The sequence below is a fragment of the Bos javanicus genome, chromosome 1 (genome assembly GCF_032452875.1).
Source record: "Bos javanicus breed banteng chromosome 1, ARS-OSU_banteng_1.0, whole genome shotgun sequence".
Lineage (NCBI taxonomy): Eukaryota > Metazoa > Chordata > Mammalia > Artiodactyla > Bovidae > Bos > Bos javanicus.
This window is the reverse complement of record NC_083868.1, coordinates 140,024,366-140,043,322: the sequence shown is the minus strand read 5'-3', so window position 1 is coordinate 140,043,322 and position 18,957 is coordinate 140,024,366. Positions and strand designations below refer to the sequence as shown.

General features: G+C 44.6%; 1 protein-coding gene across 1 annotated transcript in view; it reads left to right on the top strand.

Annotated features, from left to right (window-relative positions):
• The window catches only part of DSCAM (DS cell adhesion molecule), a 696,196-nt gene that overhangs the window by 629,028 nt on the left and 48,211 nt on the right, over positions 1 to 18,957 (top strand). The window contains exons 23-27 of the mRNA XM_061425997.1: positions 1,605 to 1,768; positions 3,431 to 3,529; positions 7,516 to 7,704; positions 9,361 to 9,651; positions 13,027 to 13,203. Coding sequence (XP_061281981.1) covers positions 1,605 to 1,768; positions 3,431 to 3,529; positions 7,516 to 7,704; positions 9,361 to 9,651; positions 13,027 to 13,203 — 920 coding nt within the window. The remainder of the gene's footprint in view (positions 1 to 1,604; positions 1,769 to 3,430; positions 3,530 to 7,515; positions 7,705 to 9,360; positions 9,652 to 13,026; positions 13,204 to 18,957) is intronic.

Here is an 18,957-nt window from a genome sequence, read left to right as displayed (position 1 = left end):
TTCCGAGGAAAATAGTTTAGCCAACTGAATAATTTCTGTGTAAGTTTTCTGTACTTTATCATGAAAATCCCCTATATATCTGAGATGAACATACCCAAGGAGACTTGAGACTTAGACTTATCTCTTCTCCTTCCAAGACAATGGGCCAACCAACCCTAATTGAAATGCTCTGAGAAATGGCTTTAAGAAATGGAATACATTGCTGTTACTGTTATTCAGTTGCTAAGTCATGTCTGACTCTGCAACCTCACAGACTGCAGCATGCCACACTTTCCTGTCCTTCACTGTCTCCCAGAGTTTGCTCAAATTCATGTCCATTGAGTTGGTGATGCCATCCAGCCATCCCATCCTCTGTTGTCCCCTTCTCCTCCCACCTTCAATCTTTCCCAGCATCAGGATCTTTTCAGATGAGTTGGTTCTTCATATCAGGTGGCCAAAGTACTGGAGTTTCAGCTTCAGCATCAGTCCTTCCAATGAATGTTCAGGACTGATTTCCTTTAGGACTGACTGGTTTGATCTGCTTGCTGTCCAAGGGAGTCTCAAGGGTCTTCTCCAGCACCACAGTTCAAAAACATCAATTCTTCGGCACTCATCCTTCTTTACAATCCTTTTGCCTTCTTTATGGAATACATCAGGACTTTGCTAATGTAAAACCCCGTTTTCCATGCTCGGTAGAAATTATTGAAATAATAACAGCTGAGATGGAAGGGAGAAAGTGGATGAAATAGATTCCATTCATGTAAATTTTTAAAGTACTTTACTCAGAGGAAGAAATTAAGATATAAATAAAGGGCTGAGCATTCACTGATGAAGCTAGAGATTTGAGATTGAGAAGAGTCCCTATTTTCAAACAAAGGCACTTCGAAGACATAAACTATTGAAATGATAGTCTTGGTATGTGTGTGCTAAGTCACTGAGTCATGTCTGACTCTTTGCAGCCCCATGGACTATAACCTACCAGGCTCCTCAGTCCATGGGATTCTCCAGGCAAGAACACTGGAGTGGGTTGCCATGCCCTCCTCAGTAACTACTTTCTCATCTCTTTTAATGTCAGTTAAGGAAATCAGTACGCTCCCAAGGTTAAGTGGCATCCACCAGATGTGGGGATGGCCCTAGATGACTGGACAATCCCTTCTCCCTGTGGCCAAGGCTAAGAAATCACCAAAGGAGCTCTCTTTATTACCAGGGTTGGCTCATCACCCTCTTGCCACACTGCAGTTCATTTCTGATGCCACAATCATTAACTGCAATTTTCCATGAATCTACAAGCCACCCCAAAACTTAATTGTCCCGATATGATCTGGTCAAAATGGTATATCTGCCCACAGAACCAATCTCGTTTGGTATATGATAAGCATTGACCTATGTCAGGAGCCAGAAGCCACACAGACCTCCACACAGACTTCACTTCAACACAGCATTTTGTACAAATAATCAAACTCAGCTGTGTGACTGTTTTCATCATATAATCATGGTTTAGTTCTTACTTAATATAATATTCCGAATGGGTTGTCTGCATCAGAGGGTGTTTATGCTTTTCCCCAACCTCAGCTAACTTAGATTGTAATTTCTTTAATCTGCGCCTTTTTCTTCCTGTGAGGTAGTAACGGGACGCCCAGCCTGGTGACGATTGATGGGCGGAGAAGCGTCTTCAGCAACGGCAGCTTTGTCATCCGCACTGTGAAGGCAGAAGACTCTGGCTATTACAGCTGCATCGCCAATAACAACTGGGGGTCGGATGAAATTATCTTAAATTTACAAGTACAAGGTACCACATCTGGGGGTTCTTCTTAATGCTACTTTTTGTATGTATGCCTATGTGCAAAGAATGAAAGTGAGCAAATTTAAAAATCAGCCTTTGTAAAGAGCTAATTGCTACTTTCATAGAACAAAAGCATAGATGTTCATTTTGGAGATTAAACAAATCAAAGTAAATAAAAAGCGTTCATAACCTGAGAGCTAACACTGTTTACATATTTTCATATGAGAACCTAGTCTCATCTGTCTTTATGTGTGCATCGCTGAAAAAGCCCTTCCTAATAACATGCTAATTGCACGATTTACTCCACATGTATATAAGCGTCACCCAGAAAATACTAGCAAGAAATAATTCCAAATTGAGATGCTTTATGAATGTTAATTAACTCACTAGTCATATGCAGTGTATATTAAAAGGACACTAGCTGAAACTCTAGAGGGCATTCATGTTTAATTATGTATTTAATACAGCGCATGTAATTTTTCTTGACTTCATACTCCAAAAGTACATGACAAATTTAAGACTGTCAAATTAAAAACATGCATAAAATCCCAAATGGCCACTGATTGGGTTCAAATTTGGATGCACAGTGATATTTTATTAGTAGAAAAATCAAAGTGTATACTTTTCCAGATGTAAGTGTTAGCACATTAATAATTAATATAGTGTTAACAATATTGTCACATTAAATTAATCACACTAATTTGTGTTATCATATTAATAAATCACAGAAGGATTGATAAAAAATACAATAAATGTTGCCCTCAGTGAGAGGGAAGGGAAGGAGTACTATCTATTTTTTTTAAATAATGTAAAATTGATCTGGAATTTCAAGTAACTTGAAGTTGGGAAAATTTCAGGGCATTTTTCAGAGATAGACACTGTGTTATAACTCTAAAGAGATGAATCTATTTTTCATGGCTTTGGGTTAATACCAGGCTTCTCTCAGAGGAAGAGAGAAGGACGTTTTATGAGAAGCTTCCTATATAGTTTTGATAACCTTACTTCAAATTTCTTCAGTATTTCTGTCCAGAGAGCTAATCCAAGATATTACTAAGGCTCATTGATAAGAAGTGTATATTCTTCAAACCTTATGTGACAGTTCAAATGTGTGTACTTCCACTCAGTGGTGCACCTGTGATTCCAGTGGAGTGTGTGTGTGTGTGTGTGTGTGTGTGTGTGTGTGTTGCCTCTTGGAAGGGTGGGTCAAATGCTGGAAATTTTTGCAGTTTTTTTCTCACTAGCTACACTTACCCTCCCCCTTTCATACAGCTGAGAACAGAAAAGCTAAGTGGGTGCCATTTGTCTTTGTCATTTGCATCATGGCTGAAATTCAGAGTGAAATAATGCATGTATCTTTAGTAAGTTCACAGAAGGTTTTAATGAGTGATGAGCAACTCAGATACTCAAGGAATTGGCGAGGGAATGAAGAAATAAATCCAAGTAGAAATGGGGTTGAATTTCTTTAAAGAATAGAATCATTCTGTTCTATCTCTTTAGCCCAGGATATCAACTAAATAGACATTTTGACAGACATGAATTGCATATTTTGTCAACCTGAAACATTTATTTAATAAATGGCTGTTAAAAATCATTTGGTAAATGACTGTTAAAGAAGACTGAAGATGTGAACAACTAATTCTTGTTTTCTAAAAACTGCTTCCTCTCTAGTTCCACCAGATCAGCCTCGGCTCACAGTTTCAAAAACCACCTCTTCTTCCATCACCCTCTCGTGGCTCCCTGGGGACAATGGAGGCAGTTCTATAAGAGGTAAGAAGGAAGAGGTTGCCCACAATGGTTGATTAATTGACATTATCCACAAGTTGATAAGTGACACATTTTTACCAAGTAATTGTCATGTGTTAGTTTGTTTCTCCCCCAAACTCATCATATAATGAATTCTTCCATTACCTACACATACCCCCCAAAAAAAACACATGTCTATTTTTATAGTATTTGTTGTCACTCACTCATTCATCCAAGGAAATCCATTCACAGAATCAGTACCATGCATCCAATCTGAGTGAAATATTAACACATACCAATAAAGAACATGAGTATGGGCAAACTTCAGGAGAGAGTGAAGGACAGGGAAGCCTGGCATGCTTCGGTCTATGGGGTCATGGAGAGTTGGACATGACTGAGTGACTAACACGTCCACTTTCACAAACTGAAGGAATGAGCTAGCCTGATGATTCCAGCCTCAATAGGATTGGACAGCAGTAATAAAGAAAGGAAAAACGAATGTGGTGCCTCTCCCCTAAGAGGCCACATTGAGTTTCTTCCCCTTGTTGTCAACACTGCTTCTTCTGTTCAGGTACTCATTCCTTCAGTTGAATAACCACAGCGACTGTTCTGATTTAGAATGGACTAAAAGATGGGAGCGACCTGTTTCCACAAATCTTCTGCAATCAGGAGTAGAAAAGAATAAGGGTATTTAAATGGAAGGAAGGAGCTTCCCTGGTGGCTCAGACGGTAAAGAATCTGCCTGCAATGTGGGAGACCTGGGTTCAATCCCTGGGTTGGGAAGATCCCCTGGAGAAGGAAATGGCAACCCACACCAGTATTCTTGCCTGGAGAATCCCATGGACAGTAGAGCCTGGCAGGATACAGTCCATGGGGTCACAAAGAGTCAGACGTGACTGAGTGAGTAACACGTCAACTTTCACAAACTGAAGGAATGAGCTAGCCCAGTGATTCCAGCCTCAATAGGATTGGGAGAACATTCTGAGCAATATTTGGACCAAGCAGAGAGAAAGAACCCAGAGGGGCAACTGCAGATGCATGGGATTAAGGAGCAGGTGACAGAAGGGGTCCTAGAGCAACAAGGAGAGGCTGGAGGATAGATTTCTGCAGGCAGAGGACATCCTTCTTCTGAGAGAGGAGGAAGGTGAAGAGACAACTGGACATACAGAGCCATTTTAGAGCAAGGCCAATGGCGTCTGGAGCCAGGTCACTTCAGCACGTGATAGCAAGTTGCCGCTCCTCTTCCCAGCTTTGTCCTCAGTAATCACAGCCAGGGCAGGGATATTTGCACACCACCAAAATCAAAAATGCTACCCATATGGCTTTTCTTTTTTCAAGACCCAATTGTTAAACATTGATTAGTGTTCTACTGGGAGAAGGGGAGGATTTTTCCCTGTTGTAGGGAAGAAAAAGGTGGTATTTTTTTTTTTAATAGTTGGATGATTAGGGGAGAGGATGTGATTGTGGGTTTGAGGAACGTGGGTAAAATCTATAACAGATGCCATAGGAAATGCACCGGGGGTCATTAATGGCAAATGCCATTGCCGAGAGGAACAAGGCTCCAGCTGCAGGGAAACGGCACAGATTGCAGTGGTCACAGTCATCACAGGTTAATGACTTGCTCAAGAGGTGCTGGACCAGCTGCACAGGGAGGTGAAGCATAGTTTCCAAAGCTGGTGACCGGCAGGGTAAGTGTGGCCAGGACTCACCAGAGTGAGTGAAAACAAGCTTCTGGTTAAGATTGTCTATCAGAGGTTCTAAGCTAGGTGGAGAACCAGAAGATGTAAAGGGAGTCAAATGCACAAATATTCCATATTACCAACTTCTGGTCATTCCCACTAAAGAAGTTAATAAAGAAAAGGTGAAAAATTAAAAACAAAAATGGGGCACCAGTAGAGGAGTCTAAGGAACCCTAGGACTTGAGGCTCAAATGACACAAAGTCTTGGGTCTGGAGGGGCTTCCCTGGTGGCTCAGATGGTAAAGAATCTGCCTGCAATGCAGAAGACCCAGGTTCAGTCCTTGGGTTGGGAAGATCCCTTGGAGAAGAGGATGGCTACCCACTCCAGTATGCTTGCCTGGAGAATCCCATGGACAGAGGAAGTGTGAATTCATGGGAGAATAATTTCAGGAAGGGCATGGAGTGGAAGGTCTTAGAGACGGAGCTGATTTCAGTAATGAAGAGTTTCCAAGCAAAGATGACCAGAAATCCTTGAAATACAGTGGGGGCCAAAGCCATTGACATGGGGGTTCCCATGGCCAATAGTTAGAAAAGCTTCCTAGAAGTGGTTTAGATGGAGGACATGAGAAGGAAAGCACAAGTCCCATGATGCATGGGGCACCAAGGAGTGGTGAAGTCAGGATATGACGGTGGAAGCTAGACCCAGATCCATCACTCACCTGTCCAGTGTTGAGTGCAGATCAGGAACAGGGAAGGGAAAACAAAGCTCAGGAAAGAGGAGGGGCCTCAAGGCTGCAGGGGCCAGAGGGCAGGGAAGGAGGAAGCAGTAGAGATGGTGCTGACCATGGCCGCAGAAGGAGGAGTCAGAGATAGGTGACCTCATGTGAGACGCATGGAAAACACTGACTTCTGGCAGCCTGGGGTTCGTGGGCTCTGTGGTGTGGAGGTGAGAAGTGATTTCTTACTGGTGTTAAAATGGAGTTCCATGGGCAGGAGAGAAGATACCAGCATGCTGGTATAAGGACAACACCACGCATCAAGCAGGCTAGTCCCGGGCTGTCTGGGTGTGAAGGCTTAGGAGACAAGGGCAGAACAGACAGGACATATTTGCCCCAGGAAGGTGGATGGGGTGGCAGGGATGAAGGCTGTAACAGGGGTGGGGGTTGTCTCCATGGTCACAGGGGCCCAGGAGCACAGGCTTCAGAGTTTAACAGTGGGATGTGAATCTTGCTGGTAAGACCCAAGTGTGATCACCTAACCTCTCTGGACCTCAGTATCTTGCTCAGTGCTCTGGAGATGTTAATTACTAATGTGCAGGGTTGTGTGAGGTGGTGTGAGTAACAGGCTGTGGATAATGCCTGACACAGTGATTGTGGACTGAGCAGAGTTGGCTGAGGAGAGTCCTACCCCTTTTGATAGCATACCCCTTCTCCAAAACTCTGGTTCCCTATAAAACCAAATATATATTATATATAATGTGAAAGTGTGACAGTGTTTGTAGCTCAGTCTTGTCTGGCTCTCTGAGTCTGCAAGGACTGTAGCCCACCAGGCTCCTCTGTCCATGCAATTCTCCAGGCAAGAATACTGGAGTGGGTTACCATTCACTTTTTCCAGGGGATCTTTCTGACCCAGGAATTGAACCCAGGTCGGCTGCATTGAAGGTGAATTCTTTACCATTTGAACCACCAGGAGGATATTATAAAATATATTATATATATTAATATATATTTATATATACATTGAATATATAACATATATTTATATATGAGAGCTTCACTGGTGGCTCAGACCATAAAGAATCTGCCTATAATGCAGGAGGAGACCCAGGTTCAATCCCTGGGTTGGAAAATCCCCTGGAGGAGGGTATGGCAACCCACTCCAGTATTCTTGCCTGGAGAATTCCATGGACAGAGGAGCCTGATGAGCTATAGTCCATAGCGTCAAAGAGAGTCAGACACAACTGAAGCAGCTTAGCATGCATGCACATAATATATATAATATATAAAAATAACCCAGCTTCAGACTACACCCGTTCCCAAGGATGGGGCACATGTGCTCTGAAGATCAGATATTTAGAGATCGGGTGTCCAGTTACACCTTTTAAAGAGAATGGGCAGACGTGGTTTTAACTTCATTACACTCTCCAGCGCTCCCACCATTGTAGCATCTGGTGTAGCCTAAATATCTCATAACAATATGTCATCACAGCACCTCTCCCAGCCGGGATTCAGTGTCCTGGAGAGCAATTATTCTCTTCTGAAGATACACAGTTCTGAGAACTTTCGAGGGAAAGCAAGTAACGTTCCCGTGACTGCCTCTTGTCTTCCGAAGGATATATACTGCAGTACTCCGAGGACAACAGTGAGCAGTGGGGGAGTTTTCCCATCAGCCCCAGCGAACGCTCCTACCGCCTGGAAAACCTCAAGTGTGGGACTTGGTACAAGTTCACTCTCACTGCACAGAACGGCGTGGGACCTGGGCGCATAAGTGAGATCATAGAAGCGAAAACGTTGGGCAAAGGTACGTAAGACTTCTGTTGTTTCTAGAGATCCTCCATCTTTCAGGTCAAAGTGGGTGTGGGGGGGGGGGGGCAGGCAGCAGATTGGAGTCACAAAAGATGCATCATGGATCTGTGAGTTTGAATGTGGTTATCCCCGGATGGGTCTGGCAGTGTTTCAGCATATTGAGAGAAATGGCTGGTCTTTACAAAATAGTCTGATTCTCTTTTTTAATTATTTCATTGGCAGTTTAAAAGAAGAGTGTCCACAGACATAAAAATATAGTAAAGTAATTAGCCTCTAATTAAAATAAATAAATTTAAATTAAAAAGAAATAAGCTTGTGGTCACCAAAGGAGAAAGGTAGAGAGGACTAAATCGGGAGTTTGGATTTAACAGATACACACTACTGTGTATAAAATAGATCATCAACAAGGACCTACGGTATAGCACAGGGAACTGTACTCACTATTTTGTAATGACCCAAAAGGGAAAAGAATCTAAAAAGAATATATATATATATATATATATATATATGTATACACACATATGTATAACTGAATCACTTTGCTCTATACTTGAAACCAATACAACATTGTACATTAATTATACTTCAATAAAAATGTTTTTTAAAAAAAGAAATGTCATTTGAAAATTAAGGGCTTTGGTGCCCACAGTGCTACTCTGTTCCCAGGCTGAGTAGCCATGAAGTGTGACCTTTGCCCTCTTACCTTCTCCTAAGGTGACCTCCTCCCTTCTATTTATAACTGTCACATTGCCTCATAGACTCTGCTTTCCAGGTGAGAAGTCACTGGGGTTGACTGTTAACCTTCAGCAGGAGTTGGTTTTTCCTCTGAAAGGTGGACCTTCAGGGAGGCGAACCCCAGGGCAGTGATGTTGAGAAGTGAAATGTGCAGCCCGAAAACAGCAGCGGGAGGGAGGGACGGAGCTGCACGTAAGTGTAGGTGAGGAGGTGAAGAGAGGGTCTCTGCAGGTTTCCTCCCACTGACTCTCATCCAGTGGCATGGACCACATGACAGGCACGCCAGACATCAGCAGGCGAGGTGTCATTTGGATGCAGTGCTGAGTTTTGGATAACACACACCAGGGCTCAGATGATGAAGTGCTGACTTCTGCAGAAATATACCCGTTGGGTCCCTGGGCTCCAGTATGAGGCGCTTGGGTGCTGTGGGTGCTTCCCACGTCCGAGTCTGCCTTCTCCTGGGCCAGGTCCATGAATGGACACATCAGCCCAGCACATCACAGTGGTTCCTTCAGAACTACTCAAGGAGGAGGAATCCCTCAAAGCTACCTGAGAGGCTGTGTCCTGGGCTTACATCCTAAGTTTTGTCCACCAAATAAAACAAACTTAAAAAAAAAAAAAAAACACTCAAGGAAACACATACCTGAGAACAGAACTGTTCTTCAGGGAAATCTAAGATTCACAAAGATAACTGCTACCCGCCCAACGTTCCCTTTCACTCCTAGGTTATCTTGGTTGGGATAGCCTGTTGGTTCTTTAGATCCTGGTAAAAAGTGGACAGGTAGCAAGTAGCCTGTGACCCAGACTTGGACTGAGCCCCTCGCCTGCGGGGAAGCAGTCCAAGGGCAGTGCAGGACGACCTTGGTGACCTTCACTCACACACCCCGTGGCCTGGCCCCCTGTGCCCTCTCCGCAGAGCCCCAGTTCTCCAAGGAGCAGGAGCTCTTCGCTAGCATCAATACCACGCGCGTGCGGCTCAACCTCATCGGCTGGAATGACGGCGGCTGCCCCATCACCTCCTTCACACTGGAGTACAGACCCTTCGGGACCACGGTCTGGACCACAGCCCAGCGAACCTCCCTCTCCAAGTCCTACATCCTGTATGACCTTCAGGAGGCCACGTGGTACGAGCTACAGATGAGGGTGTGCAACAGCGCGGGCTGCGCAGAGAAGCAGACCAACTTCGCCACGCTCAACTACGATGGCAGTAAGCTGGCCCTGGCCTCCCGCCTGCATCTCGGGACACATGCACAAGCTCACTGTCCCTCTCCTATTCGACATCCATCCTTGGCACAATGTGACCTGTGCCCACAGATCCCCTTAGGCTTGGGGGCCGTCCAGTCTGCAACCTGCAGGGCTCCCTAGACCAGGTACCCATGTGCCCATGGCTGTTCCAGGAAGGAGGGACTGAGGCCTGGGGACCCTCACTAGGCAGTCAGGGTGCAAGAGTGACTTCTCTTCGGGCTGAAGGCTTCTCTGCACATGGTTGGTGCTTGGTCATGACTGTGAGCTAACACTGCTTTTGTTGTCTCCCTCCCCTCCGCCCACCCCATCCCAAACCACATAACAGCTTTCTTTTTTCTCTCATTTAGCCCTTAAATTGCATGTGCAAAAGCAGTTTTCCATAAGTGAAGGTGCTTATGTTAGTCTCCGAGAAGAAACAGAGGTACAGATAGAAATAGAATAATGTCATAGGATGGTAGTGGGCATGCACACACATGCACATACACATACATGCACACATGCATAGGCTCACACACGCACAAACATGCAATTTGCAAGGGGTTTCTGAAAACCAGGCAAGGTGTCTCATGACAATTAGTTGACTGAAAATAAGAGAGAGACATTTTTATCCTTTATTTTCCTACAACTAGTATTGTGGGCCATTTATTGATGTTGAACAAATGTCAAGCCCAGTGAAGCTAAAGACGGTCTGACGTTGATGGTTCTGCAGTCAGGGAATTTCAGAGTCCTAACTAGAAGCAAGTTGAGCTGATTTTTGCAGCTTTGCAGTGGTGGCCCACTCTGGGAAAGGCAGTGGTTGAATTAGGTGCTGTGCTTATTTGTAAAAACAGTCTCCACTGGTCAGATAATTTGGAGCTGTGGGCTCAGCTCCCTTGGATCCCCTGTCCAGCGTCTACCCACCAGGCCAGACCACGGTGCTGGGTGACTTACCCAGAGAGTCTGTGCCTGAGCAAACAGCCCCTACTGTATTTTTTACTGGAAAGGCTAAGGGGTGTCCTCTCCTCTGCTTGTGTGCATTCAGGATCTTGCCTTAATTATAGCCCTGGCAGGAACTTCCTTGGAGTACTGGTTATCCTGTCCTAAGAAAATAGAGTCCATAAACCCAAGGAACCTGGGACATGACCAAAGGATGCTCTGAAGGTGATGTGGACTCAGCACCTCCCTGAGCCATTTTCTCCTGGTCAGTCTTGACCAGCCCTGGGCTTGTTCCTCCCACCCTGGCACACTGTAAACCCACCCTGGAATTTCCTGCACAAATTCCTCCTCAGCCACAGCACAGGCTCGCCCCCAGCATTGCAGGCCTGGGTGGGGAGAAGTCAAGAAGGTGCCTATGTGGGAGTCCTGAGGCTGGTGATACCAGCCTGGGCCCCTGCCCTCAAGGCCCCTGATCCAGCTCCCAGATGTGAGGCTTCTCCTCAGAAGCCCTGCTCCTCCTGGGCCACATCACTCTCATCTCCTGGCCTCAATCAGCAGTGACTTCACTCCAAGAGGTTCCATCGCAGAGCATCAGCCACCATAGAGCAGCACGTCTGACCTGCTTTCTCCTCCAACTCTGTTTCATTCTTTGATCTGACAAACTAAAGGGCTTTGATGCTTACCAAACTTTTCCCTAGTGTTTAAAGGCTCCCCAAAGTCCTTTGCTAGCAGGGTACACATTTGAGCAGAAAGTATATTTCTTGCTTTAGATGATGGACATCCACTAATTGCCTTTCAATCATCCCGCTCTGGCACCCAGCCTGACTGTAATCTGTGTGGTCCAGAGCGCACAGCTTCAAGGTGCGCGTTGGTGATAGGCTTACAGCTAATCATTTAATTAGCAACCTCTCACATGCAGCATTTGAAACTGTCATTCTTACTTAACAAAGTGCTCTGCAGACTTTAAATGGTTATTTTCTAAAAGAAATGTCCTCACTTTATCCAAGATCTCAGATTAGAATCATGAAAAACGTGCTACATGTAAAATGTTCTGAATCTGAGATGATTTTATTACACTAGAAAGAAAAATGCATATGTCTATTTTCCTTGAAAAAGGTTACATATTTCTTTGAACCAAGCTTGTGGATATATAGCTTTAATATCTCTTGTGTCACTTCTGCCTGAAGAATTTTTTTTCATTTGGGGCAAAACAAACATTGATGATTAGCTTTCTGGCTGTACTAGTCAGATTTCAGATTCTTCCGTATTTTATTTTGGACTCTGTTTTCTGCCATTCCCTCAGCCAGGTGTTTGTACTGGTCCTGTGTCATCTTGGTTTTGCAGACACATCCTCACCTGCATCCCCTTTTGTGCCTCTTACCTGAGTTCTGAGCATTTGCAGACCTGGGGCTCCAGCCAAAACCAGTGTCTATAAGTTGGAGGAATGATATTATTGGCCTTAGCAGACAGCAGAGGGGCCTGGTGTTCTGTATCCCTGCTCTACTCACTAAATGCAGGACAAAGACACTTTTTGTTCAAAGAGAAATTATATTATTTTTGCATTATTTTTCCTAAATTACTGACTTCCTGGCCCTTGTTTTACATGGAAAATACTGAAGACTGTAGCATCTTTTCATAGTGGTGGATGCCAAAATGCAAGCTCCATAAAAGGGGATGCCTGTGTTTGAATCTCTGGACCCATTTTGTTCAGCCTCTCAGCAGAAGGCAGCTTAAAGCAGCTCAGAGTTCAGACTGCTTAAGTGTTTCCTTGTAATTCTAAATAATCTGAATTTCAGGGCATTGTAAGGGTCAATAAACAGCTTGCTTTAGAGACCTGGATGCCTTTTCTTTGAAAAGTTGATTTTGCTCTAATGTCCTGAAACGAGACTTTTAAAAGTAGATTTGGTCTTACATCCATGATAAAAAGCAATGAAATAACCAAAGAAAAGAGATTTTCCGCTCCTTTAAGCAGGTCTATCTGGTACAGTCTCCCCGAAGCCTGCCTTCTGTCCACTTGCCAAATCCATTGTTCCTTCTTTGATGTGCAATGTTTCAAACAGCCACTCTCAATTGTGTTCTGGGTGACACTCAACTCCAGGTAAATGCATGTGACTTTTTAAAGCACCCAGCCTGGATATTATGCTTTCAAGTGTCTGCACCCAGCACGTTACCAGTGAAGTCCCTTTCAAAGAAATGGGCTGTGTCCTTTGCGCAGACTCTAGTTCCATGTTCTGTAGAGTAAGCATAGGAGGGAAGTGAGTGAGTAAAGAAATTAGCAAGGATCTAGATGAAGAGTTCCTTTCATCTTCATCTCCGTGGACGCTCTCGGATCACCCGCGCGGTTTTTATAACCCATCATCCCTAAAAACTCCGCCATGCTGTCGTCATTAACAGCCACCTAACATCATGACCCTGTTTTCAGGTACAATCCCCCCACTCATTAAGTCAGTTGTCCAAAGCGATGAAGGGCTGACAACCAACGAGGGGCTCAAGATGCTGGTGACCATCTCCTGTATCCTGGTGGGGGTCCTGATGCTGTTTGTGCTCCTGCTGGTGGTTCGGAGGAGGAGGCGTGAGCAGAGGCTGAAGCGGCTGAGAGGTGAGCGGAGGCTCGGCCGTCCCCCTGCACAGCGGGGCCAACAGCTAGCTGGGGAGATCTCACCCCACGGAATGCCTTTCCCTCTCTGGGCCAGATCCCCAGGCTGCCTGATTCTGTGACCTGTGATGTTCCTTGAGCAGGGTGTCAGGGCCTCGCGGGCAAGTTATACAAAAGTTACTACTCAGAAACAGGGTGAAAGCCAACCTCTTTCAAGTGTCCTAAATCCTATGTTGGTAGACCAAGAGAATGACTTTCCTGTAGAGAATGACTTTCCTGTGGGTTTGCCAACGGCCACTCTTTAATTTTCAGTCCCTGCAGCAATGCCACCAATTACGGCCTCCTTTAAAAAGACCTGTCTGATGGACTCTGGAAATGAGAACTATTTTATTGCCGGGAAGAGGAAATTGAGGGTTTATGGTCCCTGGAAAGCATTGTGAGGCAGAAAACACACGCTTTCCTGAATTAGAAATTGGAGCGGAATCCTGGTGTAAGAGTTTCACTTTAACTAAGAGAAAATAAAATAATAGATAATAATCACTTGGGCCAGATGAGAGCCATTGTCAGCAGCACTGTTATTACGATGTCCAGCTCTGTAGATTCTGTGCAGTGGAGCTATTTCCAGGTCCTGTGCAACAGCCCTACAGGCCCTGGCTCTGTGGTGTGAGGACAATGAGTTCTTTCAAATACAAAGCCCTGGACAGGACAGAGTTCTCTGAGTCCCTCCTCTTTACCTGTCAGGGTATTGAGTAAATCCAAGTTTTGGTAGAATGCATATACTAGCGGTTTGCACTTTAGTGTCAGTGCAGTGAGGGGAATGCAGTATCCCCTGTGTTCTTCAAATTTGCATTTGAAAGACAAGCCTGGAAGCTCTGTCCTTAAGATGTCTCTGGGATATCTCCAAGCCCTGCTGGTAGATCTGGACGTTGACCTCTTGTGTAATTAACCATAGACCAGTTACATCAGTGGGACAGGGGGATATTTCCACCTGTCTTCTCGTAGCCAGGGCATCCTCTTGATATAGCTTTGTTAGGTAGTTAGAATAGGAAACAGGAGTCCAAAATGGCGGTGGCTAAAAGACAAGAAAGGGAAAAGCCTGCGAAAATAGAACAAAGGAAGGTCAAAGGAAGGTCCAAGGACCTGAGTGAGGACCTCAGGTAGAACAAACAGCACCCCTGGCTAGCCCAATTTACATAGGGCAGGCCCAGGGGGAGGGGAAAAAAACATATAAAAAGAAGAGCCAAAGCACGGTCTCTCTCTCTGTCTCTCTCCTGCACACTGGCACGCTCCCCTACTCTCTTCTCTTCGAGTCTTTGGGTCAGCATGCCCTCACGCCTCAAGGATGGATTCTCTTGCTATTTTCTAAATAAAATAGAGCTGTAACACTGATTTGTCTGAGAGCTATAGCATGGTCTGTCCAAGACCCGAGAGCTGTGAGGAGCTGAGGGTTTTAATGTGCATCACTCCAAATCTTTGTTGTGACAAGACAGAACCCAGGAGCATACACTCACCTGACAGTAAGCATGAAACAGGAAGCAGTTAATTGCAGCTGGAGAGGAAAGGGGGTGCCATTTATGAGAACAGCATCACAAAAACATTGCATTGCCTAATCCATTGAGAAATTCAGTATCAGCTGTGCTGTATTGGATTCTGTTCACAAGTGTTCATCGTTAAAATATGAAAAGGACTTTTTAAAAAAAATAAGTGTTTAGTTATTTATTTTTGGCTGTGCTGGGTGTTCATTGTTGCACGGGCTTTTCTCTAGTTGTGGTGAGTGGAGGCTACTCTCTAGTCATGGTATAAGGGTTCCTCATTGCAGTGGCTTCTCTTGTGGAACACAGGCTCTAGGCGCATAGGCTCAGTAGTTCCAGCTCCCAGGCTCTAGAGCACAGGCTCAGTAGCTGTGGCGCACGGGCTTAGCTGCTCCACAACATGTGGGATCTTCCTGGACCGTGGATCAAACTTGTATCTCCTGTATCAGCAGGTGGATTCTTTACCACTGACCACCAGGAAAGCCTCCAAAAGGACTTTTTTTAAAACCACCCCCCCCCTTTTTTTAACCAAAAACAGAAACCCATAGCCTGGCCTTAGGGGCATTGTTATTGAGGTACCAAGGCTGTCTGTTCTTGTTGCACTTGGACAGATTGAACTGGCTGCATTTAGAAGACTAGAAATTGTCCATATAACATTCTTAAAAACCAATGGTAACACTTTCTCATCCATCATTCCTGTTTGATTGCAAGGGTTTACCTACAAATGTGTTAAAGACTAAATCCCTCCCAGCATTTCCCCCCCACCCCCCGCTAAATACACCTTTTCTTTTCACTCTGGCCCCCGTTGCTTCCTTTCACCTCCCCACCTATTGTCTGATTTTCCTCTTCTATTTAACAATTTGAACACCCCAACCTCGCTCTTCTCTGCCAAGAGCAAGAAAAAGATGCTAAAGCTGTTGCATATTCTTCCTGGTGCATTTGAGTCAGACCGGTGGCAGGTGGGACGTCCTTTCTTTTTGTTCTTCGCAGTCCCTTATAATTTCGTTATTGCCTTGCAAGGACTCCCTCTAGAAAATATCCTGGGCTGCCGTTTTTAGTGTTGGCGCCTCCGCTGTCCCACACCGTTGTTTTGTTACTGGTCTCCGTACAGAGAGCAACTCATCACATCCTCAAGTCCAGCCTTTCATTCCCCAGAAACGAGTTTTTTTCTTTGTGCCGGAGCAGAGAGAGAGCTAACACAAAGGTTTCAGCAGGGGGAGAAAATAAGTGCTGTGGCAAAGAAGATGCATTCATGGGAGATGCTGAGGAGCAGAGAATCCCAGAGAAGCAGCTGGCAGGGCACAGAGCTATCTGCAGTCTTGCATTTTACTTGCCTAATAAAAGCTTCCAAGTCAAGAGTTTGATGAGAGGGCAGGAAGAAAGGAAAATGATCAGATACCTCATTCCATAGCCTTCCAAATGGCAGGTTTTACTTTGGATACACTGAAGTGTTCAATTCAGCACATTCTCTCTGATTATCTTCCGTGGGCCAGATGCAACATTTTTTAAAACTAACTGTAAAATTTTCTTATTAACCATCTCTCTTTGATCATAAGAGTTTGGCTAGGTCTTGGAGAGAAAAGAAAGGTTACTAAGATTCTGTCCCAGGACGATGGAAGCTGATATCCTAGTGGCAGTCAGCAAAGGCTTACATGGGACATGCTCGTCTTTCTATAACATTGAAAAATGCGCCATAAAAGGGCAGAGTTAGTGACTAGGGCTATTGGGAGAATGAGTGAAAGGCCAGAAAAGAAAGTAAAAGTGTTAGTTGCTCAGTCATGTCCAACTCTTTGCGACCCCGTGGACGATAGCCCACCAGGCTCCTTGGTCCATGGGATTCTCCAGGCAAGAATATTGGAGTGGGTTGCCATGCCCTCCCCCAGGGTATCTTCCTGACCCAGGGATGAAATCCAGGTCTCCTGCATTGCAGTCAGATTCTTCACTAACTGAGTCACATGGGAATCCCAGAAGGCCAGACCCTGCCCCCCAAAGATCTGTCTTTTAGATTTGAAGGGCCCTTGAACTGGTATGTTAATTAATAATACAACATGTTTCCCATTTGCTCGTGGGAGGAAACTAGAGCCACAGAGTTTAAGGTAGTAGGTGCCCGTCTATTAAACAGAGTCCATTAGTAGAATCACTCAGTTACCACCTGACCCATATAAGACACAGATCATGTCCCTGGGTTAGAATGAGTTCAAATATAGTTACAGATTGAATGGCTTCATACAATATTTTATTGTGTAAAATAAGGACATTTCTAATAATAGGTCAGTGTTTCCTGAGCAACTACTCTTTAGGATCAAAACTGGAAATAGGAAAATTTGGATTATAGGAAAATACTGCAGCGGTTCCTAATGAACACTGTAAAATCAACTCAGTGCCATTGACCTTGTTTGATTGCTATATGCTACTCAGTGTTTATAAGTAGGTTTGTTTCACTGTATCAACAAGCAACCTAGTTAGATAACGCACCATAACGTGCTTTATGTAAATTTTTTTTAAAAAAGAAAGAAAGAAAATGGGACTCAAGCAGTTTAGCCAACCTATATTCTTCCTTCCTGAGTGCATTACTAATTTTAGAGCCTAACGACCTCCTAAAGTCTAAATTGTCTCCAAGTGCTACATTTTTTTAAAAATCTATAACCTTATCCACAAGTTCAGAAGCCACATTTTGCTTTAAATGATGCCCTGATTTTTTCCTATTGCTAGCTCCTTTGAAGTGCAAGGTTATAGAATAAATCACTGGCAGAGCCCATGATCCCAGCAGTGCCAAATTATAAAAATTTGATTCCAATGTCAAGTAATCAAGGCCGGGGTCACTAAAAGCTTCCCCTCTTAGTATGAGTTTACCCAAGAGGGTGCAAAGTACCCAGCCAGTATGGGTCAACTGGCAGTGCCAAGCCAAAAGCTGCTTCCAACGTTTCAAATAAGCTAAAGATAAAAATCAGTGCCTGACGTAAAATCTGACCTCCTTCCCTTGAACAGAAGCGTATCTATTATTTGAAACATGGTTTCGAATGGATTAATAGTTTAAAGCCGATTAGTTCTGGAAGACTATTCCTAAAGAGAATGTGGCCTTTGGCCATCCACAGGCACAGCTGAAGGGGTGGGCCATGACTGTTATAATATTCCATTTATCTGCTCTGCAAATATCTGAGCTAAATCTCTCCTCATCTGTAAGACCGACACTTAGCTTGAACTCTGATAATCTAAAGGAAGAAAGGTGTGCATCTGGGAGCTCAAAGACACTTGGACTCAAGGTAGACTTGTATAAAGGTAGCCATGATGCATTGAGTCATATGCATGCAAATAGAGTGATGGGTGGGCCCCCCAGAGACATCACTGCCGAACTAATAAATGTCCCAATTGGGGCTGAGATGGGATCAGAAGTCTGAAACTGTAGTTCTCAGCTTTGCATTTTCTTCTTTCTTCATTCCTTTCTGTTTTCTTTCTTTTTATCCTTTTGACCTTCATTTCTTAAAAATCATCCTTTCAAAACTTCAAGTGTGTTATGGCAGAACTAAATTTTTTAAAAGGGTTTCTATATCTTACAGTGGGAAAGCCCAGGAACAGAGGGATGGGAACAGAGCCAGGCCAATGGCAGCCACGGAGCGAGGATCAGGGCACAGGGGTGGGCAGGGTGCAGGCAGGAGCAGGAGGGAGCCAGGTGGTCTCAACCCAGGGCTTTGCCCTGCCTGTGGGTTCTATTTTGTCCATGTTTGTATTTTCAGTTTTCTGAGATGGCAAGAATATATGGTCTTCTTTTCTGGGTTATGTATTTTATCATGGCTTTGGAATCAGCTTTCATTTGACTAGATGATTGGGGGTCCTTTTTTCAAGCCTATAAAAATGTAAATGGAGGCTTTAGAGCCCTTAGAAAAATAGCTGCTTTATGAGCTCCCTTTCAATTCCACAGAAAAGCAGGGATTGTTGTTGAGGGAGCTTGCAAGTAAGAGCTTTTGAGAGATGGTAAATCAGGGGAAGGGGCTTCCCAGGTGGCACCCACTAGGTAAAGAACACACCTGCCAATGTAGGAGATATAAGTGATGTGGTTCAATTCCTAGGTTGGGAAGATCCCCTGGAGGAGGGCAGGACAACCCACTCCAGTATTCTTGCCTGGAGAATCCCATGGACAGAGGAACCTGGTGGACTACCGTCCATAGGGTTGCACAGATTTGGACACGACTGAAGCAGTTTAGCATGCACGCAGAGCAGGGGGCAA